The sequence below is a fragment of the Siniperca chuatsi genome, linkage group LG6 (genome assembly GCF_020085105.1).
Source record: "Siniperca chuatsi isolate FFG_IHB_CAS linkage group LG6, ASM2008510v1, whole genome shotgun sequence".
Taxonomy (NCBI): Eukaryota; Metazoa; Chordata; class Actinopteri; order Centrarchiformes; family Sinipercidae; genus Siniperca; species Siniperca chuatsi.
The window spans coordinates 13,661,252-13,688,644 of NC_058047.1; the positions used below are offsets into that span (position 1 = coordinate 13,661,252).

The 27,393-nt window shown below is 38.4% G+C and overlaps 1 protein-coding gene and 1 long non-coding RNA gene across 2 annotated transcripts; one reads left to right on the top strand and one right to left on the bottom strand.

The window, feature by feature from the left end:
- Positions 1 to 26,921, bottom strand: LOC122877950. The gene is made up of 3 exons (XR_006378375.1): positions 25,134 to 26,921; positions 12,406 to 12,558; positions 1 to 2,367 (listed from the first exon to the last, which is right to left on the bottom strand). It is a non-coding gene; the product is annotated as an uncharacterized LOC122877950 (long non-coding RNA).
- nmur1a (neuromedin U receptor 1a) lies at positions 2,365 to 15,368 on the top strand. The gene is made up of 3 exons (XM_044200170.1): positions 2,365 to 3,002; positions 7,492 to 8,439; positions 13,592 to 15,368. The coding sequence occupies exons 2-3, from the start codon at positions 7,518 to 7,520 to the stop codon at positions 13,966 to 13,968; spliced, it is 1,299 nt and encodes a 432-aa protein (XP_044056105.1). The 5' UTR covers positions 2,365 to 3,002; positions 7,492 to 7,517; the 3' UTR covers positions 13,969 to 15,368.
- Positions 26,922 to 27,393: the final 472 nt, after the last annotated feature.

Below are 27,393 nucleotides of genomic sequence, written 5' to 3' on the forward strand. Positions count from 1 at the left end.
TTCAGGTGTCTCTTTTATTTTCTCAAACAAATAAACCTGAAGATGCAAACACTCAAGAGTTTATTAACACCGACAGCTGCACATCACTAAAATACACTGATGGTACGTTACAGGTTTCAGCACTAACATAAACCAGTCAGCTACAGCGCAAGACAAATCAGCACAAGAAAGAATGGATAAAGTGGAAAATGAATGAATCTGCAGTGCATAATGCCACAGCTGAAGTTTTAGAAAAGCATTGAGCAGAAGTAATTTGGGCATATAATGACATTTCAGCAACATTTATTCATCATCACTTTGAATCTGGCTCCTTTAATTTCAGCAGTGCTTTCTCTGAGGTGAAGTCGGTGACAGAGCTTTCAGTATGTCCCTTTTTATGACAACAAAACCAAGTACGATTATGGTCAGATGAGGATAATATATTTTATTATATTATATTGTTATTATATCTGTTATGAGACATCTCCTTCCCCTGCACATACTGGCAAGAAAGAGGTGAAAATAAAATAACAGAGAATGGGGTAAGAGTCAGATTAACGAGGGTGCAAAGACAGAGAGACAAATAACAGAAGCTGCAAGCTTGCAGGCACTGAAGAAACTATGCTGTATCTAAGTGTTTAAGATTTCCCTAAAAAAATTATGTGCTACATCACGCCAGTCACGTAACATATTAATTAGAGATGGTTACATCTGATATTGCAACAACAGTAAAAGCTAATTTTCCAAACATGTCTCTGCTATTTGACCTGAGTGATAAGCCAAAAAGAGGCAATTTAAAAATACTGATTTAATTACCAACCTCCTCATTAAAGGGACAATCTCACATTTTGAGAAAAACACTTGTTTGCCATCGTAAACAGAGGCAGATGGAGGAACAGAACTATATTTCTTCTCTGTGCATTCAGTACAGAGATAACAATTTGTCTATAAATTGATTCAGAGAGTCAGCACAATGGGATGCAGCTCCCAGTTGTCAGCTACAATAGTGTCATTGACCCAGACGATGGGGCACTGCAATATGGACAGGGCCATAATCCACACACAGAATCCAACTTGTGTACTATGATGGGACTGCCATCTCTACAATTTAGTTCTTAGCAAAGTCCCTAACAAATCATTCGCTGTTGGAGCAACTCCACATCTGCTCTCTGGGTCAGTGAGAGACGGTTTGAGTCTAGATTAGCTGGTTTTACATTCTCTGGCCCAAATTCATCTCTCTCCATTACTGATGATAAATACTAGTCTTGTTTAATGGATACCCATTAATTTGTACAGCTTGTGTAATTTGCCTGACATAAAGGACTTGCATTTGTCAGGCACATTTGGTGAATATGAGCTGCCTTGAAAATCATTTCCCAATGGCTTTTAAGCACCAGCAACTGGCCAATATTCTAACTTGTTTGAGAGTCACAACTCATTCTATATGGTCCATCTCTTGCCAAAACAAAGTGAAGGTGGATGAGCACTGTGCCAGATTGCTCCTTCTGACTATTAATGACTGAGTGTTGTGTATTGGCGTGAGACTGCTCCAGTGGAAAATCTTCCATAGGGGAAAATTAGGAATATGAGGGCGCTCTGCCAAAGTCTCCACCCCTTTCCTCTGCCCACAGGAGCAGCATCAGGTGTATCACCTGTTGCAACTGTGCTTCCTCTTTATAGCCCAGTACCCCCAAGAAGCTGATCAGTCAGCCAAAAATTATGCCTGCTGCATGTAGCACATGCATATTTAATATATAATATGTAAGGTCACCAAGTTTTGTGTGAATATAAGTTGTGTGCACATAACCTAAAATAATGTCTCTGGTTGCAGCGGGCATTAATGAATCATTGATTGCATATATAGCCAGAATCTGTCAAAGCATAATGTCTACCCCCCAGTAAGGCCATTTCTGTTTGGGGTAGTCTACCGATGGACGCTCTTTCCTGTAGTGCCCATGTCATGGACACCACCATCACTCCTGGATTGCTGTGGTTGGAATGTGAAGATGCAGAGGAGGGAGAGACAGATGACAGTGGTCTGGAGTTTTGCAGCCTATGTGGTCCAGGATGCTTTTTCTTAGACTTCTGGATGATGGCTGTGTGCTGAAAGAAGTACCTGTCAGAAGTGAGTGCAGGAGGAAGAGGCACACGTCCCACTCATTCTCTAGTCATCCACAAGTTGTCATTCCCTTCTCAAACACCACCAGGAACATCTTTAAGTCATCTGTGTCTATCCTTTTCCTTGGGATGATGTGGATGGTTAATGGCTATAGGAGAGGCCAGTTTGTTCCAGCAGCTGATGAACATTAATCCAGTCTGCCTGGAAAGCTTGCTGCAGGGCTGCCAAGTCTTCTTCTCCCACCTACATTAGTGTGAGGTATGGGCTTCCTGCAGCAAATTGCAATGTTATAGAGTTTACCCCAGAGAAGTCTGGCCATATGATGATGATGACTGCCAGTCCATCTCCAGGTTCCCTGTCTTTCTGGGGTTGCAGACGCACACAGGACCCAGGGAAAGAATTGCATATGCCAGCACAGTACAACTACCCCAAAAGAGGAAATTTTCAGTCAGGAGATAAATGAACAGACTAATTGCACTAAAAGCACTAATTGCCAATTGACTGCAGCACTGTGGGAGTCACTGACACTTCCTTCCCCAGAAAGAAAACCAAAACAACACCCAACTGTCACATCATGGTTGAAAGAAAACTCCACCTTGTATACTGGTGCTAGTGGATTGGTGTTTTTAATTAATAAAGAAGCAGACTACAAGACGTTCAGACTAGAAGCTCAATACCCATAAGGTTTTTTGGCATGTGTGGTCTAAAGAGAGTGGAGGTGAGAGAGGATGACGGAGAGAGAGAGCGTGTGTGTGTGTACTGTATGTATGTGATCGTGAGTGAGGCTTGAGGAGAGACAGACCAGGAGGAGAGTGGACTGAGAGAGCAGCACACTGTTCACACTCCACTCAGAACACTAATCTGTGTTTACACCAGGGAATAACAACAAAGGAACACATTAGAGGTAAGACGATTTATGCTCTTTGGAAAGCTAAAGGGGGGAGTCATTTAACCAAAACCACTGAAATGTTATTAGAATACAGAATCTACAGAACATGAAAAAATGCATCTCCGTTAAAAATCCCCAAATTATTTGATTCTGCCTTTCTAAATGCAAACTTATTCAGTGTCCTGGTGGCTCACTCAGCCAAAAATCATACAATGTAAATAAGATATGCTGAGTTTAAACACAAATAGGTTTTGTTCTATGTCATCTCTCTCCTAGACTCTTTTGCCTCCTTCTGCTTTTAACTTTGTAACAATACCAAATATGAATAAACAAGTATAACTGTATAAATAAAAAGTAAATGACAGTAACCAGAAAAGCACATCATCAAAAGCACATTAGAGTAATAATTAGAAGGAGGGAGCATAAATATCTAATGAAGTCAAGAAGGTGCAGCTTACTCATCAGAATAGAGACAGAAATGGTCTGTGTCATCAAGTGATGGATCAAAATGTCTGTGGTGTTATTAAAGTGATACCTTAAAATTCAGGTTTTGCACATTTCCTACAGACTACACTTGACTACATAGAAACAAGTGCGTAAAAGTACGCAGAAGCAGGCTTTCATGCACTTAAAACACATTTAGTCCCACAAAGTAATGACATTTTTGACTCTTAGGAATTTGGACTTGTGATGTGGTATATCCATGACATCATTCTAGAGAAAGAGAAAAGCATAGATATGTTTATCATCATCATCATTTTTCATCTTACACCCCAAGCTTGTCTCTGAGCATTACATCTGCAGAAGGTGCTATATTATAATACAACATTTAGATGAGATAGATATAACTCCTGTATGATGGACAAGTAACAACTGGCTTGATGGACATCAGTTGCTATAGTGTGAAAATCCTATTGATATCCTATCTTATTAAGAAGTGAATTATTGTACAGTAGTGGCTGTGGGAATGGTTTATGGTGCAATATGATGTAATGATGTGCTGCTACAGTACACTGACAACATGCCTTACCACTGATAGTATTTCAAGCAAATTTTCTGTCTAGATTGAAGGCTTCAGTCAACACACACAAAATGCATAATGATGAAATACATAATACAGTAACTCTCTGCCAGAGATAGAAAAGACCTCTGTCTGATATGTGTAAATTGTATGGACCATGTGGACCTTTACCAGTTCCTTTTTCTCCTACGTCAGCTCAAGTGTGACAGAAGCAGACCGTCCTCACCAAAAATACGACCATATATGTATATATTTTTTTTTAATATGGCCGTATAGGTCGTCTGTGAAAGCAGCTTATATAGTAATGAATATGAAACCCTCAACTTGACCTTTAGATATTCTACCTGTAAAATTTTTAACACAGTGTCCCCTTTTATTTTGCAAATTTTAAACTGCTCTCTGTCACTCAGGCTCAGTTCCTGAATTTTTAAAAAATGCTAGCCATGAATCCATTCTTGTTCTCCTGGATGTAACCATTCAATACCATTGACCATGAGTTCCTCTTGGACTGTCTTGAAACCTGGGTGGGTATCGGTGACCCTGCTCTGCAATGGTTTAGGTCCTACCTAAAATGCATTTCTGCGTTGGCATCACTGATTACAGGTCAGCTGAAACAGGTGTTCACTTGGGGTGCCTCAGTTCTCGTGCTGGGTCCAGTCACCTTTACCATTTACATTTTGACTCGGACTAAGAAACGTGATCACATCACACCAATCCTGGCTTCCTTACACTGGCTACCTGTTGCTTTTATAATTGATTTCAAGATATTATTGATTATTTACAAAGCCCTGAGAGGCCTAGCCCCAAGTTATTTAGCAGATATTTTATTGCTCTATGTCCCTTCCTGCTGCCTGAGATTCTCGGATGCGTCATTCCTGGTTGTTCCTAGGTCCAGCTTTATACTCAAAGGTGATAAAACCATTACAGTTAGGGCTCAGAGACTGTGGAGTGACCTGCCTGAGGAGATCAGGGCTGCAAACGCTATCTCGCCTTTCAAATCACTTTTAAAAACCTACTTTTTTAGGCTTTTCGATAATTTAATTTATATTGTACGAAATTTTAGATAATTTTTCTCTCTGTGTTTTATAATGTGTTTAGTTTTTATGGCTTTGAGTTTATTTCATTCTCTTTTGTTTTAAATGCATTCTGTTTTTTATTGTAAAGCACTTTGTAACTGTGTTTTGAAAGGTGCCATATAAATAAAGTTTATAATTATTACTATTACTATTATTATTATTGGGAAACAAAATCAGAACAGCGATAGTGCCATTCATTATGTACTGAGTCACACAGGGAATTAAGTCACTGTCACTGCCACTATTCATCCAGTGAGCTTTAAATGGTCAAGGTAATGGCATAAAGAATACCACTGGAGACCTTTTATTGCAGTCTTTATGAGTGTTCTTGTTCCAAAGCCTTCCCCTGCATATTGACCAAAGAATGTATAAAAAATGGACATAGTGTCCATGACGTCACCAATAGTTTTCTGAAGAGCCGTTGTGAAGCTCAATATGGGCAGCTCAGGTGGCTCCGGCCATAGCCATCGTCATCTTGACAGTCCCTGACTCCAGCTAATTCTGTGTTGGCCTCGTTTGTCAGCCCCAGAGGTTGCTGCTTTGTATTGACCCCCATTTCGCTGTGCTGCTGCCAGTGAAACATATCCACTGAATGGGCAAATCAAAGAAATGCTAAAATAGGTTAAAGAATAAGTCTGGTGATATTCTATATTTTATTTTTATTGTCAATGAAAAGACTAAAACTAACAATAAATTGATTGAAGAAACCATTTAAATCATACTAAATTGATCCTATGTACCTGAAGAATGATGTGCAATAGCTAATTTCTTTGTGTCATAGACCTCTATGTTGTCCAAAACTACTAAAAACACATCACTGAGCCACACTATTGCACTGGATGACATGTTCCTTCATTACCATAAAGTCAGGCACTGTGGCCGCAATCCAAAATAGTCCCCAATAAAAACCCTATTTACTCCTGTTTGAGTAATGTTTGCTAAAAACTACAGTGCCCAGCTGTTTTAGGAAATTACTGACCCCTTCTTAAAAAGAGAACTATATATTTGTGATTGATTTTAAACATGCATTAACTGATCTTTTTTTTTTGGCCACTTGGGGGCAATGATACTAACAGCATTAGCATTCATTTGGATTCTTGTTTCAGGCGAATGTAAGTCCAATATTCACTCTCCTTTCAGCTCTGTTTTGGTCTCCACCAAGTCCAGAGAAAAATATTTGTCTCTTTAGTTGCTAAATGCTCCACAGTGTTCACCAGGTAGTCACTAACTTTGTCTATCTGCCATTTGGTGCTGAGCAGGTAGTGTGTACAGTGGGTTTTTAGAGCTTTTTTGATTAGAACAGCTGACTACTGCAGCTGGAAACGGCTCTAATTAGAGTGGTGACACAAAACCAAAACAGTAAAGTTGTGGGCCATAAAAACAAAAAATTAGCTGAAAGATTCTAAAACTCTCTGTAGAGCTGAGGGTAACTGCAGAGTCGGGTGATAATTAACTCGGAGTTTGTCAATTCAAACGACCCCTTTCAAATTAAACAGTGATTTCATGCATTGATAATCTAAAAAACAAAACTCGCGCAAACTGTTCTCATCACTTGCAGTCAGAGTTATTTAATAACAACATTTCGGTACAGAGTGTTATTTCATCAGGTTATTTCTGTCTATGTGCAAATAAGTTCAGATTTTTTCATGCATTGATAATATACAAATATTGATAAGTATAATTATAAAATATTGATTGAAAATATAGAATAACACCAGCCACATCCTATAAAGTTCAAGCTCAGCCTTAGACTTAGGTCTCTATAGTGTTATAGCCATAACAGTTTGTCTGCATTCCGTAAGTGTGTCTAATCCTCCCGTCTACCTCCGCTGGCTCTCGACTCCAATGCTCCCACTCACCTGACGCTCATCCTCCAATCACTCAGCTCAGCCAACACACCTGCCTCCAATCAGCGCATCCTCTCATTGCAGATTAGTCTGGTTGACTGTATTTTAGAGAGTAGTGGCTGGTATCAATAAAAAAATCTGGGGGTTTTTTGTAATTTGTTTCAAGAAAATTCTGCATTTGTGTTCACTGAAGCACATGATTTTGAGCTCTGCTACAAGGGCAGCTACAGATGGCAATTCAAGCTTATTCAATCACTCAGTCTTATGTTCACTGTCAGAGAATTCAAATCTCATTAGCAGAAACAAAAGTCATTGCTAATCTAATTCAGAGTTTTGGAAATTGGTCAGGAAACATGATGAAGAGAGATGAATGTCAAGATGTGAAACAACTCCTCATTTGTGTTGACACAAGTACATTTGCAGTAATCGACAAAACTTTGATTCCTGTCCAAATATAATTAGGAATCTATTTTGTATAAATGTCAGTACCCACTAGTCTTAACTTTTGCTCTAAAATAGCATTTAATACTGATGTCTGTTTCATGTGTTTTTTTTCTCAGATAGCAAGTCTGACTAATTCAGCAGGATGTCAGCTTCTTACAACTGTTCTTTTGATCTAATGGCTGAAAAAGGCAAGTGGTTTTGTCCTCCAGGGGAAAAGTGTGCCAATCTGACCTGTGGCGTGAATGGCAGCTACATCAATCTGGAAGTTGCATGTCTGACAGAGAAAGAATACCTGGACAAATATCTGGGGCCTCGTCGATCGTCTGTGTTCCTTCCCGTCTGCCTCATCTACCTGGTCATCTTCATGGTAGGTGTGGTGGGGAATGGGCTGACGTGCACTGTCATTGCACGCAACAAAGTGATGTGGACGCCAACAAACTACTACTTGTTCAGCCTGGCAGTGTCAGATCTGTTGGTGCTGCTGCTGGGCATGCCATTAGAGCTGTATGAGCTGTGGCAGAACTACCCCTTCCTCCTGGGTAGGGGCGGCTGCTACTTTAAAACGTTCCTATTCGAGACTGTTTGCTTGGCGTCTATCCTCAACGTGACGGCACTGAGCGTGGAGCGTTACATTGCTGTGGTGCACCCGCTACGCGCAAAGTATGTTGTAACACGCAACCATGCCAAGCGGGTCATCCTTACAGTGTGGAGTGTGTCGGTGTTGTGCGCTTTGCCTAACACAAGTCTACATGGGATCAACATCCTTCACAGTTGCTCCTCTGGCCTTGCTGGGAACATAAACATGGAGATCCCTGACTCAGCGACCTGTATGGTGGTGAAACCGCAATGGATGTACAAAGTGACCATCCAAGTGACCACATTGCTATTTTTCTTTCTGCCCATGCTCACCATCAGCGCTCTCTACATGCTCATCGGGTTGCAGCTGAAGCGGGAGAAGATGCATCAGGCACTGGAGGCAAAGTCAGACTTTGGACAGGACAGCTTCTGTAACGTCCGAACACAGCAGCAGAAGGCACGCCGCCGGCAGGTCACTAAAATGTTGTGTGAGTATCAAACCCTCCTGATCTTCTTTTTTCTTTACTAAGACTCTTTTCTTTTAATCTTACCCAGAGCTGTGTGCATAACTCACATGTAAGCAAACGTGTTGATGGGACAGTCACGAGTACACTATTTGATATAAAGGCAAGAGATGATTGTAAAATGAAGCCTGTAGTACATGACAAGACAGAAGAGAGCTGCAATACTTAACTAAAAACAACACTATGTCCTGAAAACTGGTCAGCTGCACATAGTCTGCATAAATCCCATCAAATGTGCATTTGGTGAAGGTGGACCTTCATTACTACGCTTCGATTTCACCTGAGTAAATGAAAAAATATAACATGTGGATTGTTTAATTTATCGTTTTAATTGTTTTATCAGCGTGGTTTTGCAAAGTACAAAACACATGGCTCATCTATCGAAATAAATGCTTTTATTATTCTGTACGTGTTATCAAACTTCGTATTGCACTGAACAGAATGTCTACTGAAAAACCAAGGCAATCATATCTTTTTCCTCGTAAAGCAGTTTTTCATGATACTTTGAGAATGTTATAATTTACCACAGAGTCGATTACTTGGTCATATTATGTAATTCTTTGGAAGCTAGATCCAGACACGCTGTAACCTTTTGTAAGGAAGTTGTTCATTCATATAACTACGCGGTCGATACAGTAAAATCAAGATCACCGTAACCAGTTAAACTCATTGCTCGCCTCACTTAGCCTACATCTACTTGACTCGAAATGTACATTGAACTGAATGCAGCATTGTAAACAATATTTTGTCCTTGTAATCCACGTTTAAATTGCAAATGATAGCCTACCATTGGATATTGTTGTAAATGGTTCTGAATCCCCCCTCCATAAAAGGGTAAATAATAATAATCATAATAATCATAATGACAATGCATTGTATTTAAATATCACTTTTCATAACACAAAGCGATTAAGGTAGGCTACTTGTACTACCAGGCTGGACATGCAGTCTGCTAAATTATGTAATCCTCTCCATAATGCATAGATGATGCCCTACTAGTATTTTATTTTGTGTATACTTCACATCATGCCTAATAACCTTGGTGAATATGGAGAAGTTTCTTCTTTCCTAGCAAATATTAGAGTGGGATACACATTTTTTTAGACTGCATTTTTGGCCTGACACAAAACATAACCCTACCACGAACCATGACTACAATACTATGAAGCTTTAGAGGGCACGTATTCTGAACGTGAATTCTGAAACTGGTTTCTGGCTTCCTTGTAGCTATGAATTGTTAAAGCTGTTAAGGCCTTAATGTGGAGTGAGTCTCCAGTAAGCATTTGGCCAGTACGACAGTATTTGGAGTGAGACAATAAGTTTGTCAACTGTTGGAGATTTTGACATGCCACTTATACCATATTTATTCTAGTGCTGCAACTATTAGTTGGTTAATCAATCAAAAGGAAATTATATATTTCTGATAATCATAATAAGTTGTGTAAAACTTTTTTCCATTAAAAAAAAAAAAATATATATATATATATATATATATATATTATTCCTGAGCATGTTTACCGCGCTTTAGTCGGTGGGGCTGCTGGTTGTGGTGAGGCTGTAGCCGGTGAGGCTGTAGATGGTGGGGTTGTGGTGAGGGAAAATTGTTTGAGAAAGAAAGAAATACACTGATTTTATGTCCAATAAGACTCCAAAAAATATAGCAGTCATAAAAATATTACAAGAAGAAAATTAACAAGACATCAGAACCAAAATAAGGTGCTATCTGAATTTAAACATAATATTTAAAAAAGATATTTACTAAAAGTAATATTTAATATATCAGTATATAACATGTAGACAATTTCTGCCTAGGACTGAATGAAGTACTTACGGCAAAATGACAAATGCTTTCCCCTGCTCAGTAAGAATCCTTTTGGGGGCTTTGAACTGATGGACAAATCTGATTATACATTCTGTCATTTCCTTCCTCTTTGATGTCAAAAGGTAAGCCTGGGGCCATTTCGTGAAATAATCGATCATCACGCATATGTACTGATGTCTATGCTTGGTTTCTGTCAGTTTCCCAATTAGGTCCATCCCCACCAGTTCAAATGGCTGAGAAACCTTATATAGCAAAAGATTATAAACATTAAAATAGTTTTCTTCCAGACACTGCTTAATTTATACTGCCTGGTATGCAAATACACAATCAAGAAGTTTCTAAACAATCAAAATATTCTGTGATATAAAATGCACTCCCAACATATTTTCTACAACTTTTTTGTAATCAAGCACACATTTTCTGTAAGTCATACCTTTTACACACTTTTGTGTTTGATGAACTAACCTTTATGGGAGTGTATTCTGTTGGCTTTTTCTGTTGGATACAGTACTGGCCTGGCAAGCTGAGCATTGGGAAACCTGATAACATGTTATGTAAAGGGCAACCTATTAATAAACACATGTACTGTAAAGTCAGCGTAAAGTTTTTATAAATCATTTTGAAAGATATAGAAAAAAAGTTCCAGAGAAATGGTTTTGAACATGAAATGACAAGCCTTATCATAGAATAATAATATAGGGTTTATATGTAGTGCTGACGTACCCACTTGTTAATGTCTACTGACATGCCTGGCCAGTAAAATCTCCTGGATTTGGTTTCTCTTGTTTTGGTGTGGCCACAGTGTGCCCCAGTAGGACTGGCATGAAAATCAACAAAAATACTATTTGCCTCATCAGCCCCACAGACCACTTTTGTTTTGATGGTTTTGGCAGTCCCTTTCTAGCGCCAGTAATATATAGCTCTCCTCCTAAACAGAAGCAAAAAACAATATTTAAAAATTGGCCTACATAAACTCTGATGAGTCTGTACCTGGTGATTGTCATGCTAATAGCACATCTTTGATGGAACCTGTTCATAATATAAGTGACAATGTGTTAACAGACGTGAGATTTGTAGGATTATTGTAACAAAAAAGGCTTGGTATCAATAGATTCTATAGATTTCATATATATATAGCAAAACCTAATGCCAATTACAAGGTTATCTCATTGACAATCTATACTTAATGTCTCAATAATGGGAAATGTCATGTGTATTGTAGGCTACTGCACAGCTGTGGCATGATAATGTTGGTCAGTTTCAATTACTGGGTCTATGAGGAGGACTTCTTTGACTGGTGTATATAAAGGTCTAAAAGCATGCTTTGCACATGTTCATAAATTGGAAATACTGGGGAGTAATTGGAAAGCCCCAGGGTCGAAACAAATTAGTGTTCTTGGTGCTATCCAATTAAGCCTTCAGGATCTCCTTAGTGCTGTGATGTTTTTGTCATTCTTTCTTTTTACATAGATTAATTGATGCCATGTAGAAAATGGTTATGAAGTTGCTTATCTTACCTTCAATATCACATCCATTCTCTTACTGTGTTTGGCTTAATAGTCCAATCAAATGAGCCAGTTAACCTTCTCACCTCCTCTGAAATCCTGACAATACGTTTATTGACTCGCAATCTTTGCCCGTGACCCTACCTAATTTGCATTATTGATGAGAGAGAAATCACGTGTCCTAAAAAGGTAGCAAAATGCGCGGATTGTTGGAGGGGAACACTTATACTGGCAGACGACAACTTGGCCTGGAAGAATGTGTATCCCCTAACTTTTGCTCGGAAAGTAGAAACTTCTCCATACTTTGTATAATACATGTATATAAGTAACTGTATATATTTTTATTCTAATTTGAATATTTGTATATATGTTCTCTGTGTGTAGTGTGAAAAGGACTACAACTTTCCTTTCATTGTGCAACCATGTGTTGTAGAATGAGAAATAAATGTACCTTGATATTCACCAAGGTTATCATGCATGATGTGAAGTTGTCACAGATACGCCAGGCTCCACCGTCTGTTAATCACACACACCTGCTCCCTATCACACTCCTGCTCCTCATCAGCACCTAATCACAGCCAGGATAAAAGGCTCAGCACTCACCTCAGTCAGTTGTCCGATCTCGTTGAACTAAGGACTCCACGAGAGTCTTCTCAACGTTCCACTCAAGTGTATTTCCACTCCCTTGTGTCTCCACTCCTGCGTGTTCCCCTCTCCATCCTACTCCAGCGTGGTTCCCTCTCATCATGTTTATATCTGTGAGAAGGGGATATATAAAGACAAGTCATTCATATATAGTGTAGCTTTTAAATAATCTAACCCCCTTCATGGATTTGTGATCTTGTATTTGCAAAAATGTTTTGTTGCAATTTTCTCCAAAAAATGGTCAAGTTGTAAGAATACTTGCATTTTCTTTCTAGTTACTGCCATTGTACGAATGAATTATTCTAATTCATGGCTGTAACAGGCTTTGTTCAAATAAAAATTAAACCTCAACTTTGACAAACTAACTTCCTTGAAAATGTAAATGCGTCAATATTTGCTTGTTATGGACAATTTCTTAAGTCAGCATTCAGTCCTAACAAGCTGCACCAATCAACATCTTACAATGAACCATTTCTAACCTTATAGTCAACCTCACACTGAATCTCTAATGTAAAACTGAAAACTTTGAAGGAGGGAGCAGTACATGGCCTGGGCCTTTACATTTTTCAACATTATTGCAGTCTGGGATTTTTTTTCATGGCAATCTTTTATGAAAGCTGTTGTAAATAAGTCATTTTGGGCCGCAATGATCCCTTTCAAGAACTCTGAGAGTAATGTCTCACTCAGGCAAAATGCACAATTAACTTTCAAGCCACAATGAGAGAGGTGAAAAGGTAGGCTGGCATTGTGAATCTTCTCCTCCTTCAATCTTTATGCATAGTTTTTATTCTGCTTTTGGTTTCTGATGATGTGTTCAAGTCATGACTGGTGTTTCACTTTACAAGCTCTTTTATGAGAGCCACTTCCGAAACAGGAGAAGTGTTAAGGACAAGTACTGGGACCCACTAATGATATAAAACACAGATGAATCATGAATTATGAATCTAAAGATTTATTTAGAACTAAATCAAAGGCTGCGTGCCCAGGACAGAACATCTCTGCATCATTGACACACAGCCCCAAGAGGGACAATTTAATTGAGACCAGAGAGAGCATGTTGGCAACATCAATCAATGTACTGCTATTAAAATATCCTCTACCCATGCCTCCCATTGTCTCTTTCTCTCTCTCGCTGTTTTTCCAGTCGTTTTAGTGGTGGTTTTTGGGATCTGCTGGGCCCCGTTCCATACTGACCGCCTAATGTGGAGTTTCATCAGTGACTGGACTGACAACCACCTGGAAGTCTTCCAGTACGTGCACATCATCTCCGGAGTGTTTTTCTACCTCAGCTCAGCAGTCAACCCAATCCTGTACAACCTCATGTCCACGCGTTTTAGAGAAATGTTCAAGGAGGTCATGTGCCATGGGCCACATCACATCACTCCCAGAAAACACTCGCTCAGTGTCACCCGGGTGACGCTCCGCAGCACTCTGAGTGATGCGCCGCTCAGCAACGGAACCGCTGTTGTTGAAGCCGAGGCAGAAGATGGAGAAATGAGGAAAGATGAGACCAGTTTTTAATGTTAAAAAAGGGGGACATATTCTTGGATTTTGTTGGTAGGATGTCATGGTGTTTAAAAAAAACTGTCCCGTTCTGAGCCACTGCATCCATCAACTGTCTTTAACCTCCACCTTGAACAGGTGAATTAGCTAAATACCTAAAATAGTCTGACTGGAAGAAATCCAGAAAAAAAGGCACTCTCTTCTGCTGAAGCTGTCAGACTGCAGTGTAAGTGTTACTATGCTGCCTTGGCAAACTTTATACATAACTCAGCAAATCACATACTGAAGTTGAACTCCAAACTTTTTCAAACACACCTGGGCAGGCTCCGATACACGCTCAAGCCCTAGGAATGCAGGAATGTACACTAGACTGTCACCTTAAGTTTGCCACAGTAAATAACATCCAATTTTCAATGTAGGAAAGCCATTTAAATGAAAACATGTTTCTTGTAAGCACTTCATTCAGTTTTGGAAAATATGTTTAAATGATGACAATACAGTTTGCAAATCCTGGCATTTCTAAGTTGAGATGAACCAGGTGGACCAATAAATACAAAAGTTGATCTAAGTCAGAAAGAGATCGAAAACTTTTATATACTTGGTCATGTAAAGTAAGAATATGTAAAACACAATGGTGTAAGGTAACAATAAACTGAAGTTTCTGGGTTAACTAGAGTATAAAAAAACAGACAAAAGTCTGAGGATTATAAATGTTATCACTTGCATTGTTCTGTAAGGATATATAATGTATATAAAATTGCCATGTTCAGATAACAAAAATGCTTGTCAGTCCTGTGTACTGCCTACAGTAGTGTTTGTGTGTTAAAGTAATTACTGCTAAATGTCTTAATGCTTTTTATTGTTTAAAGTGTACTTTGTTGTTGTTGTCTGACGCTATGGAAAACAATATGAGTTGAAATGAATTTCGAATGCAATTCATTTTCAAATTCTTTTAAAAGACATGATGGACTATGCTTTCAGGCTTACCAGTAGTACTGTTTTGGCAAACCTATCTGACAGCTATCTATGCTAAAATAAACTAAAAACTATTTGCCAAAAAGTCTGTCCTGCCGTATAATGACTTTGTTTAGATCTAGCATTACCTATGCTATAACAAGACTAGTCTAAATCCCACTAGCATCCCCTAGAGGCTGCACTGTCCATCAGACACCACAATAGAATAATAAGATGTGTGAAAAATAAAAACAGTAATAAACAAAATGACCACCCTAATGATGATTTTGTTATTCTTAGAGCCTTACATGTAGCAGTGGTACTAATGACTTTTTGGTGGCACCAGAGGGAAGTTCATGGAGTACAAGAGTTTATCCTATTGGGACTGTGCTGGGTATATTTCAAGCAAACTTGTCCCCCTTGGGGGTTTACAATTGGGGATTTTGGCCTGATAGTGATGCTAAACAAAGGTGAACAGGCCACTAAACAACATTGAGAATTATCCTCAGGGTAACATGAATGTCCACACTGCATGGCAGTCTGGCATTTTGAATGGCCACTCTCAGACAATCTATTCTGTTAAGATATTGTATTGTTATAAGCACATAATAAAAACAAATACCAGCACATTCTGACCAGTCACAATGACTATTATAAAAGTAAGATGACAAGCTGATCCCGGCACTGTGTGGAGAACTGATCTAATTAGCACTGCTGTGTAAATAGCGAGCAATGTTTGTCAGACTGCTGTAGAAGAAAGTCTCTTGTTTTCTTCCAGCTCTGACCATCCTTCATGCTGTATGTTATTATAAAACTGGTCAGATATTTGCTAAAATACAGGCACAGGGTGATTCCAAGCAGCAGATGTTAAAGGGACAATTCACCCAAAAATCAAAAATACATATTTTACCTGTAGTGCTATTTATCCATCTAGATTGTTTTGGTGTAAGTTGCCGAGTTTTGGAGATATCGGCCATAGAGATGTCTGCCTTTTTTGAATATAATGGGACTATATGGCACTTGGCTTGTGGTGCTTAAAGCGCCAAAAAAACACATTTGAAAAACTCAACAGCAATGTCTCTTTCCAGAAATCATGACCCGGTTACTAAAGATAATCATGTACATGTAGGAACAATTTTGTTTCTACCGAGTTCCCACATGAAACTGCTCACCGGAAACTAGCAGCACAAAAGTGCTGAATTAGCACCTATTCTGTCACTTTAAGACCAAGAGTTTAACTAATAGAGCTTTGTTTACAATATGTGTCATCATCTCTACTGGACATGGCGTACTGAACTTCTTCGAGCTATGCTGTAGCTTCCCAGATCTCTGCAATTAAGTTTAAAAAAATTGCATTTTTCCTTTTAGCCAACTGCCCACTTTAACATGGCAATATAATTGGACAACATGACAATGCAATTGGAAACATCCTCCATACCTGTCATTGCAATTCAAAGCCGTTCATGCGGAAGGGTTTCTCACTTGTGACATGTATTCACAGGTATTAAGCGAGACCCCTTATTTAAAGGAAGAATCACAATGGGAATGGCTTGTGGAAGCATTTAAAAACTAACAAATCTTTCAGAGCTGACAACCCCAAAGGTGCTGGAGGCAGTGCAGCGTAGTTTTAGCCGCTGTTAATCCTCCATCTGTACATAAGCCAGAATGTAATGGATGCACCTTTCTTCCTCTCTAGTACTGTGTTGACCAGAGGCACACCATCATCACCATCACCAGTATGTACTGTTATTATTATGTGTACCTCCTTGATGTTATTTAAAAAAGAGGAAGGGTTAATTCACCCTACCCATAGAGATTTACTTTTCCACTGTGGGGGATTTATAGCTGTCAGTTTTGTTGCAAATGCAATGTTGCGTGCAAGGTCGTCTCATGTGGTAAATCCTGTGTGATGAATCACGTTTTCAGTCTTGGTCCTCATGTGGTTTTCTGTCCTAGCAGCTGGTTTATTTTATTCAACTGGTGTTCAAGGTAAAAATGTGTATTCTTGGCTAAAACTGAAACAAGAAATGCTCTGAATTCAAAATCCAGATATTCCCATTTTTATCTGTGAGGCTTTTTTTTTTAGCTATTAGTACAGCACATTGTAAATATTTCATTTTTAAGCAGCATGAAAATCACCAAAAAATGTAATATTGTCTGCATTGTATGCCAATTAGTTCAACTAGTAAGCATTCTACAGTAAGTTGTGATTGACAGGTAACTGTGATCAATTCTGCCAGACCACTTCAGAAAGTGATCATCAGACAAGCATATCAACCAGGTGGAAATGCAACCACACATGTTCATATTTGTGAAAAATAACAGTTTGGACAGATCTACCTCAGATTAAAGTTCAAGCTATACCAGTGCCATGGCTAATTACCCTAAACCCACCATGTTTTTGTGTACTGTTGTTTGCCAAAGCTGTGGTGAAGAAAATCGGAGATGTTAAGAGGTTGATGATGGGCTACTATACAGAGAAAGGCATGGATGTCAAGTTTTTCTCTCTCCATGGTGTAAACCCAGGTAAAGCACACTGAACCATAAAATACATGCCTGCAGCAATGCACCGGGCTCTTCTGTGACTGTGGCAGCAGCTGGAGAGCAAACACTCTATGGAAATACAGACCACTCCAATCCCATTCAATGCCATATCTAATGCCAGTGCACAGGGGATTGCCAAAAGCATAAACCTGCATGACTATGTAATTTTCAGTAAGGAGCAGGCATCTTCAGGAGCAACAAACATAAACCTACATAAAAGTATTAAAAAAAAACAGCCACGCAAACGTACCTGAGTAACCCCAGTGGACGTTCGCCTACATAGAGCCTGGAGAAGCATAATTCCAGCACACTCCGCACATAGAGTCAGTGCATAGATAGCTAGCTACAGCAAACATCTGTACAGTTTGTACATTGGCTCTTTGGGACAAACACAGACTGCAGAAACTCTCCAATGGTCAAAGTTACACCACGAGAGAAAAGATAACATTAGTTAACTTAGAATGTTAACATTCAGTCTGAACATACCGTAAGAAATTTAGGTAATAAGCGAATTCTGGTGAAGTCTGCAGCAAAAATGGGCTCTGTGTTGTTCATAGCTGAAAGTCTACATGAGCATCCTTGATGAGCATCCATACGTGATGAACTGAAGAATCTGACAGCACTAGACAGACAGTTTGCCAGTCTGCAAGTGTGGGGAACTTAAGATATTTGGATTCTGCCACTGTCAAGAAAGCAACACAGCGACACCAAATTTGACATCTCTTAATGTTAAATCATAATCACTACCCAATGATTTTTGGGGTTCTTTCCTAGCCTTATATCCCTAGCAATTACAGCCATATAGAAAAGGCAAGAAGTATAGTGAGCTCATTATGTTGCGTGGAGGAAAGTAAGGGTGTGGAGGTCAAGATGGTGGATGCATGTGTAGCGCCTCTGACTTTCATGCAGGAGAACATAATTCATGTCCTGTCACAGACCTGCATGCAACCTTCTTATTAACAGTAAATATGATCTTTTCCTAACCTTAACCAAGTGTTTAAGTTTCCTAACCATAACCTTACAGTGTAACTATAGGTAATTTGCCCAAACCATGTCTAACCTTATGTAACCATACTAGCTGCCATGTGCAGATATTAGAAGAATTTTCAAAACACTGGCATTGAACGTAATACGGAGCTTTGCAGAGTTTTCTTGTCTGGCAATAGGGTTGTAATTCACGACTATACAGGAATAACAACCATATCTGCAAGAGGTTCCACTGAGGCTCCATGTTTTGGAGGAGAGTGAGAGAGGCTCACAGAAATAAACTGGCCCATTGATCACACAGAACATCATATTCAGTAATAAAATGTTATACAATATGTTCACATTATAAAAACATTGCCTCATGCACGGCACACTGTTACAGTGCATTTGGTTCTTTTGTCAATCTCGAATTAATGAATTTCTGTACATTTGAGGTTCTCCTCTGATTATTGTCATGACACTCACCTGAACCTCTCATGCTGCATTTAATGTACTTTGTATTTAACAATTGAAAAGTATTTCGCAATAAATGTAACAATGCAGAGGTGTGGTCTGACTACTACAGTTCCACAGCTAGACTATTACCTAAAAAGCTATGAAATATTTAAGCCGTCCTGTTTCACCAAGGAAATTTATGAGGGCATTACACATTTCAGTATACACAGTAATTACCGAATGAGCAATGATGCTAATAATAAACTTGTACTAACAAAATAAAAAATTAAAGCTTTTCATGCTTCATCTGATCAATCTAATTATTAAGACAAAGCATGTCTTTAAACTACACTTATACTTACACTAATTATGGTACACATGTCTTCTTCTCAGAAATATTTCATTCAGGGTACTATTGCACATGTCATCCAATGTAGGATGATTGCGGCACAAATATCCATTTTAGAGGCATTTTTCATTATCTTCTTGCCCCGGTCAGATGAATATTGAGGGTACTTCACTGGAGGCTGTAGCTTGGTGTTATTGCCTTCAAAGCTTGACAAGGCTTCAAATTACACCTTCCGGCTAAGTGAGAGGCTGAGCTTCCTCTCAGTCAAAATTCTGTACTTTGAATATGAAATCAGCAGTTGTGAGGTCGACATGAATTAGCAACTAACAGTATGCATCTTGAAGACAAAAGGAAACACTTAATCTTCTCTATAATTTTATTTCACCTTGCACAATGCACTTGACGTGAGTATTATTTGACTTCTTTAGCTTCACCACTACTAAATTTTCTCTCTTTAAATGCTCAGACTGAACTCAGAAGTGCATGTTCTACACATGGTTAAGGCAGCTGTATCCTTTAGACTAAAAAACAGATTATTTGTGAGTAAATAATTAGCTATTTTTTCCAAATAAGCAAATGCTATTCTAAATAACCACAGACCAGTCATCACTGTTGTTAAACACTGTTTTCTAAGGTTTTACGACTCAACAATACAACAATTTTAATTAATTTAAATAACTTCAATAAGATATTTTCTCTCTCACTTCTCTTTCTGTTGGGAATTCATGCTATTTTCCTGCTTTTTTCTGCTCTAATCTACACCGTCACTTCTGATTTATCTACGCTGTCAAAATCTCTTTCATTTATTTCTGACGTCATCATATCTGGCCATGATATTTCTGCCCGCTTTCTAATCAGTCCTCAGATGCTGTTCTTTAAATATCCCTACATCTTTCAGACCTACAGTTGAGCAACCCACAACCTCCCCATCACCACCTTATCATCTTATATTCAGGATGATCCAGGTGATTCAACTGAAAGGTTTCTGCTGGCTTTACTCCACCAGCGTCTAGACTCCAGGGGATTTCACCTACCTCCTTCATGGGCCTATGCTTAATGAAGATGCATCACGTCTCTAGGGCCTAATCGCCAAAGTCCTTCTCTGTTGTTAACCTCAATAAAAGTCGTTATACACTTTCAATTGATCTCTCCTGAAATAGCACTTACTAGTGTACAAAATGAATGCTTAGTATAGAAATGGAATCACTAAAAAAAATATGAGGGGATCTCCTCCAAATGCTCGATCTCTAATTTGACTCTAAATCTGTATATTGCAGAGTTACTTAAAATTAAAATGTACTTAATTTTTTGCTTTAATTAGCAAACCTGGCTCCGCCCACCTACCAGCACCTCTAAAGCTCACTAAGTAACGCATTATATCTCCTATTTTCAGTATATTATGTGCTGGACTATTACATGGCCTGGCACAGTAACTTCCTGGAGTCTCCACTGGTTGCCTGGCAACAGCTTAGAGCCAGTTCGGCACATAAGGTTTAATACACATCTTGTAAGCAATAATGTATGATGAGCTGTTCCAATATGAGAAAATAATGGAGGTGGAAATAAAGAACACCACAATGTAAGGAAGTAATTTTAATGTCAGAACACCTTGGAGTGCATTATCACAAATATACCAAGGCCGCTTACCAAAGGAGACAATGGAAGACTATTAACCACTTTCTAAAAGTTTATTTTTAGTGGATTAAACCTATAGTTAAGTTAAGTTCACCATTTACTTAACTGGTAACATACTGTACCCAAAACTGCACTAACAAAATCATTGCCGGAATGAGACTCAAACCAATGGATCAGTATTTAATAACTTTTAAAGGCTTTTCAAAAGTAGTAAGATATGAGCAGTTTTTTTAATATTATCAGTACATAGTGTATATATACACACAGTATATCAGACAACATGTCTCTCAAATGCCTATAAACCATTTGAAATGAATCCCCAAGCCATAAATGACTTGAATAGTGCCAGATGCTTGAAACCCTTGGACCAGTTGCCAAAATAGATATAGACATAGTTTCAAATCTGGACGCAATATTGGCAGGGTGTGAGCTACAGGGGAGCCTGGGGGAGCTTGCTCCTCTTAATAAGACATGAGCTCCCCTGAAAACATGACTTGTGAAAATTTGGGGGGTCTCTAAAATATTGACAACATGCTATTTTTGCCATGCATTTCTATTTTTCTGTATCTTCATCATCACGGCTCATGCGTAAAATTAGGCTATTGATGTATGATTCATGCATTCATTCACTTTAATAAAGATACTGGCATGCATGCTATTCTTGCCATCACCATCAAAGCATGGCGGCACAATATCATAAACTTCACTCAGTTTAACTCAAAGATAAAAAACAGGGCTCTATAGTTGTTTCTGTTTTAAGATAAGGGCAATTCCCAATTAACTGTATTTTTCACTACTAACACTCTGACAGAAGCCAATCAAATTTAATAATGAGAATTGAGATAAAAATTCAGAATAAGGACCAGGAGAGCGGTATACTATAACAAATAGAATTGGCAGTCATGTTTTCCAGTTTGGGTGTGAAAGACTAAGAACAAGGCTTTCAAATTAGTTATAATTTTGTTTGCAGTGATGCTTCATATAGCGACTCATTAATTAAGCATTTAAGCATTTACTGAGGCCACCTGAGAACTCCACCAGTTACTTAAAAAAATAAAAAATGAAAAGATTGGCAAAGAGTATAAATAAATGTAAAGATGCAGACAAGATTCCTTAAAAAAATTGTATTATTATTATTATTATTATTATTATTATAGGTAAGAAGTTGTTGTTTTTTTTTTTTTTTACTAATTTATTGCATTCCACTGCATGCTTTTTGTAATACGCTCACCCTTCATCTGCTGTTATTGACACAATCCCCTCTTAATGTGCAAATGTCTCCTGGGTTTTAGTGAAAGGAGATTTTTCATACAAAACTCACCCTAGAAGTTGCATGAAAAATAAGTAAATCTAACAGACAGCACAATCAGTCACAGATATCGCGTTCCATAATTTGCACAATTCTCTCTTAAATGCATATGCATAAAGGAGAGACTTATGCCATGCAAGGCGTGCTTCAGATGACAGAAAAACACCTCCAAGCAACTCCTATATAGCATGCACATCTCGAGGCGCAGAATGAGTCTGAAACAGACATCATTTCACATTATCCTTTTACTGTAGTTGCTTTACTTTGAGCTCATGTGCAATGAATGGACCTAATTACGTTATCTTATTATCTTAAATTAACTGGACCATTGCAATATTTTGAAGCTATCCTCATGTAATTTAATTATTAAGCTATTTTAAGATATCAAACATTGTTTTCGCAACTTTATTATCTCAATATTTAAGTCATTAACACAACAAAAAATGTTTGATATCTTGAGATATCAAAATTATTAAAAACAGAACAACAACATTGTAAAATTATCATTTCTTTCCTTTTTCCATTCTACTGAATTCACCATTGATGCTGCATGAAATTCAATTCAGTCGACGTTTGCCTGTGTATGTGTGCATGTGTTCATGTATTTTGGCAGTTTATCAGTTTAATTGTTTGCACAATTGATTTCCAAAGCCATATCCACTACAAACCTTCTCACCACAGTTTCCGTGATCTACGACAAAGTGTATGAATGTAAACACATTTACTTTGGCCATGAATGACTGCACAATAGTATCCTGTTCAGCAGCAAGACATCCTCACTCTATATAACAGGTGATTAAAATGAGTAATAAGTGAATAACAGGATGTAAACACAATTACTTTGTGGTATGTAATTAAATTATGGTAGTGATCCATGGGTGAAATCTGACACTGAACTATAAATTCATTCCTACACAGAAGGCACCTACGAGGGGACTGTCAAACACCATGATGCATAAGTCTAATATCAACTTTAGGCTTTAAGCAGTCAGTGAGTGACAATAAATAAGAGTAATTTTTCTCCATCTAAAAAATAAAAGAGTCTTAAAAATGCTAATAAGAGTATCATTTTTTTATTGCTGGGAAAGAAGAGCGCTTTATAAGGACTAAAAGGAGAACACCCAAACCGCAACCAATTATCATTTTTCACCTATTAAGCATCCCTAATTATACTAACCACCAGTTCTTAATAGCCAGCCTGGAAATGATGCTAACAACTGCATTGACTGCATTCGTGCAAATCCTAATTTCCAGTAATTAGAGCTGATTTATAAATATATCTACTGACAGGGAGTCTGATTATCACTTCACTGTTCTGAGCAATGAAAAGGAGACAGCCATATACATTGTTATGCTAATTACATGGTGCCTTTTTAAACCATACTTCTGACAATACATGACAGAGTATGAAAAGAAGTCACAAGTTTTAGTTGCTCCGATCAGTATTTTAAGATTTCCACTAGGGATAGGTCGACATGTCCCCCTTGTAAATGTAAACACAATATCCTGGCTTCAGAAACCTGGATAAGCCATTATCCCGGTTTTGAGAAACCTGGATGCTAGCTTGTACTCCGGTAGAAACCAGGATACTGTGGCATGTAAATATCTTATCCAGGTTTCTGACAATTCTCTGCCATGTTTGCAGGTGCATCCTCAGCTCAAGTTACATAGTAGTTAGTCAGTAATACAAAAAATATGATGGTAAATGACGTAATGATGATTTGACAATGCAGATAATGAAATGTGTTGTCGCTCTTGTTTTCCATCACCCGTAATCAGATGGAGAAGCCAAATCCAGCAGAATAATAAATGCAGCAGAGTTCAGACAGCCGGAAACCAAACTATGCTCATTCTCAGTTGTTGAATTAACTCAATCAGTACAGAAATAAGAGGCAGAGATGTTAAGGAAACAGGACACCTGCACACAGACCATCAGAAACCTTGAATACTGCAAAGATAATGGAAACAGGGATATGAATAACCGGGTTTCCCTGTGTTCCATATAAACACCATATTTCAAATATGATCGAAACAAGGATAAGACTCAAAACCAGGATATTACTGTGCATGTAAACACACTCCCTAAGTATCAAGTTAGGTCAGGTATATGGTCAAACTAAGAGTGTGCTGTTAGTTTGCATTAATAACAGCCATTTGCATATTATTATTATTTTGTTAGACTACCATTATTATGGAAAGCACAATAACTAATTTCATCGTAATGTGTTATTTGCTGGGATAAAATAAATGTATATGAGTGCAGGAAATAACATTAGCATATTTTACTTATCACATTTTTCACAAGTGTTGCTGATCCATGCCAATATATCAATCCATGGCAAAACGGCTTTAAACTACCCGCTGTATTTTATACACTTAATTGTTTGTTCAAAACATGAATGAACAATATTTGAAAGGTGAAAGCTTCAGACTGAATAAATGCTTCATCTGGTTTACATTTTTAATACTCTAAATAAGTCCAAAGCAGGTAACAAAGTAGGTGATATTTTACTTCCACTGCTGTCTCCTTTGATGAATAACCTTTGTAATATGCGTGTGAAGCCAACCATCTTCATGAAGATCCATATTCATGTTAATGAATTACAAAAACACCTGGCTATTAATCTTAATGACTCTTTGAAATAAAAATGGCAGATAACACAAAATAACCTTGAGGAGGGAATGAGTGGCGCTGTAATATATGTAGAGGACACAAAAGCAGTAACCGTCTTTGATAACACTCTGATGTTCAAACTCAGTGGGAGTCAATTAGAAAGGTAGCTGTGAAGGTATCAAAGAAGGTCCTGTGAGAGTAATGTGATACTCTGGTACAGAGGTGGATGGTTTTAAAGTGGTAAAAGTGAAAACATACATTAAATAAGACCATGAAAGTCACCATGTCTTTTCATTTTTTATGCAGCTCATTCATTAAATTAATTTAGTCATGGTGGACTGAAGGGAAATACTCACTCTGTCATAGTCAGCCACCATGCCCGTACGACCCCTGCAGGCTCTGGTGTGCTTTCCTCTCCTTGTGTGTCTTGTGTGTCCTCTGTTAGTCTGGAGTGGTGTGTGTGTGTGTGTGTGTATGTGTGTGTGTGTGTACCAGCGCCAGATCGTCTCCGTACACTTAATACCCCTCGCTAGTGATCGTAGTCACGTGCACCCTCCGGATGTCTGCCAGCCTGCCAGCTGTCTCCCCGGCTCTGCCAGCTACACCTCACGAGCCACTACCACTCGGATCCGGCCTACACCACTCTGCGGATCCGCTGCCGAGCCTACACATCGCCCTACACGAACCAGGGGAACAAACCTCCCTAATCTCCGTTCCTGGATCTTCGCAGTCCGCCCAGGGCCGGGCTTACCGCTTCCTCTGGGGCTACTGTAGACGGCACCGGTGCTACCACTGCGGGAGAAGTGCTGTCTTCCGTCATCTCTTCTGTTTAAATTCTGCAAACTGCCTGATTTTAATAATTCCACTAACTGTTCATTCAAGGGTGCCCCGTTATGATGTGTTTAGTGGAGTTAGTCTGAATCTTGTAAAAAAAAAAAGGAAGGATTTTTTGGAAAAGCAATAACTTTAAATTCAGCCAATAAAACAAAATCCACTTTGAGTGTAGCATCTAATCTATTCAAGCCACTTCAGCAAATCAAGTCAGTCACAATATTCTCCGGTATCCAATATTCTCTATATAGTCTCAAACACCATAGCACCAAAACAACAGACAGTAGGGAGGAGAGAGCAGAGTATAATAGAGGATATGCACAAGTCACCACGATCACTGCTCCCTGAGTGGCAAACACCCAACAGTCAGCACCTGTCATTGTGCATTCACATGGAAAAACAACATAAAAACCACTGCTTAAATTGTAAATAGCTGCTGTGCAAAAGACTGCACAAACAGATTGAGAAAGAATTGATGCATAAGTTTATTATAGACTGCTGTTTGGGAAGAGAGGCAATGTGAGGCTACAGTACACGTCTAAAGGGTTAATTAACAAGGTGCACAGTTTTCTGAAAGTATTAAAATCTAAATATTTTTACAGACAACCAGAATGTGATCAGGGTGACAAATCCTGCTTTGTCGTGCCTTTAGGCTTTGTTTAATGTATTGTTACTTCCTTGATATTGAGGTTTATCTGTATAATATATGGTGTGATCCATTTTTGATGAGCATCCAACTGCAAGAGGACAGTTTATAGTAAACCCGATATTAAAGTTACTAAAAGGAGTTTTTAACTGGTTATGAAACAGTCTGGGGACTGGGGGGGCCGGTCAGCAAAGAGAAAAAGAAAAGAATTGACCGAAGAACAAAAAAAAAAGCTAAAAGGTTACAGTGATAGAGTACGGCCGAAAACACAAGTCAACCTTGGTTTGTCATTCAATAGATGGAGAGAATTGCAGGATTTGAAAGGACTCAAAACCGATCCTGAATTGGCCGTCTTCCTCCTACACAGGCATGTAATATGGGGAATGTTAATTACTATTACTGAACATCCAAATCTGTTAGTTGTAGGCTTACATGTAACCTAGATGTATGAACGGTACTAAAACAAAGTTTACTTTGTTTCACCATCGTCATATTATAGTTATTAATCTTACACAGCCACAAATAGATACATTACCTCATCGCCTTGCATCCAGCAAACAGCTGTTTAAAAGAGAAAAATAGTATTAAAAATAAGTTGCGTCTTTCTTTCACTCGCTTCTGAAAGTAGTTAAAGGTGAGATTGAAAAACAAAAGCTTTTTACAGGGACATCAGTCTGATTTTTGTCTAGTTGCTGTATTTCATCTTATTTGGAAGAGCCTGTACCTCAAGCCCGTCAAGAGGAACTATTTGTCAAAATGGTCAGTCTTCAAAATTACTCAGACTTGAACATGAAAAAGTTTTGAACATTAAAGTGGAAGGAAATGTAATGGCACAAAAGTCTGCGCTATTATTTTTGGATTAAGAAAAAATGTTCTTCAAACCAGCGGAAATTTTAATTGAATGAAATTTTAATCCATTATGCTTCATATTAATTGAGAATAATCAGGAGGGTGTTTTATGATTCATTTGAGAAAATACTTGGGATGTGGTTTTGCAGAAAATGATAATATGTATGACACATTATCACTGACTATTACTACAAATTGCTGCAAAGTTATTATAACATTTGAGTAGGAACTACGATGGCCATATTTGCGATGTATTTGAGCTTCTAGAAGTTAATTCACAAATCAGCTGT

Excerpts from the sequence above, each read along its gene's own strand:
- nmur1a (XM_044200170.1), top strand. The coding sequence starts at position 7,518 with ATGTCAGCTTCTTACAACTGTTCTTTTGATCTAATGGCTGAAAAAGGC. Across the intron at positions 8,440-13,591 it reads GCAGGTCACTAAAATGTTGT|TCGTTTTAGTGGTGGTTTTT; the intron begins GTGAGTATCAAA and ends CTGTTTTTCCAG.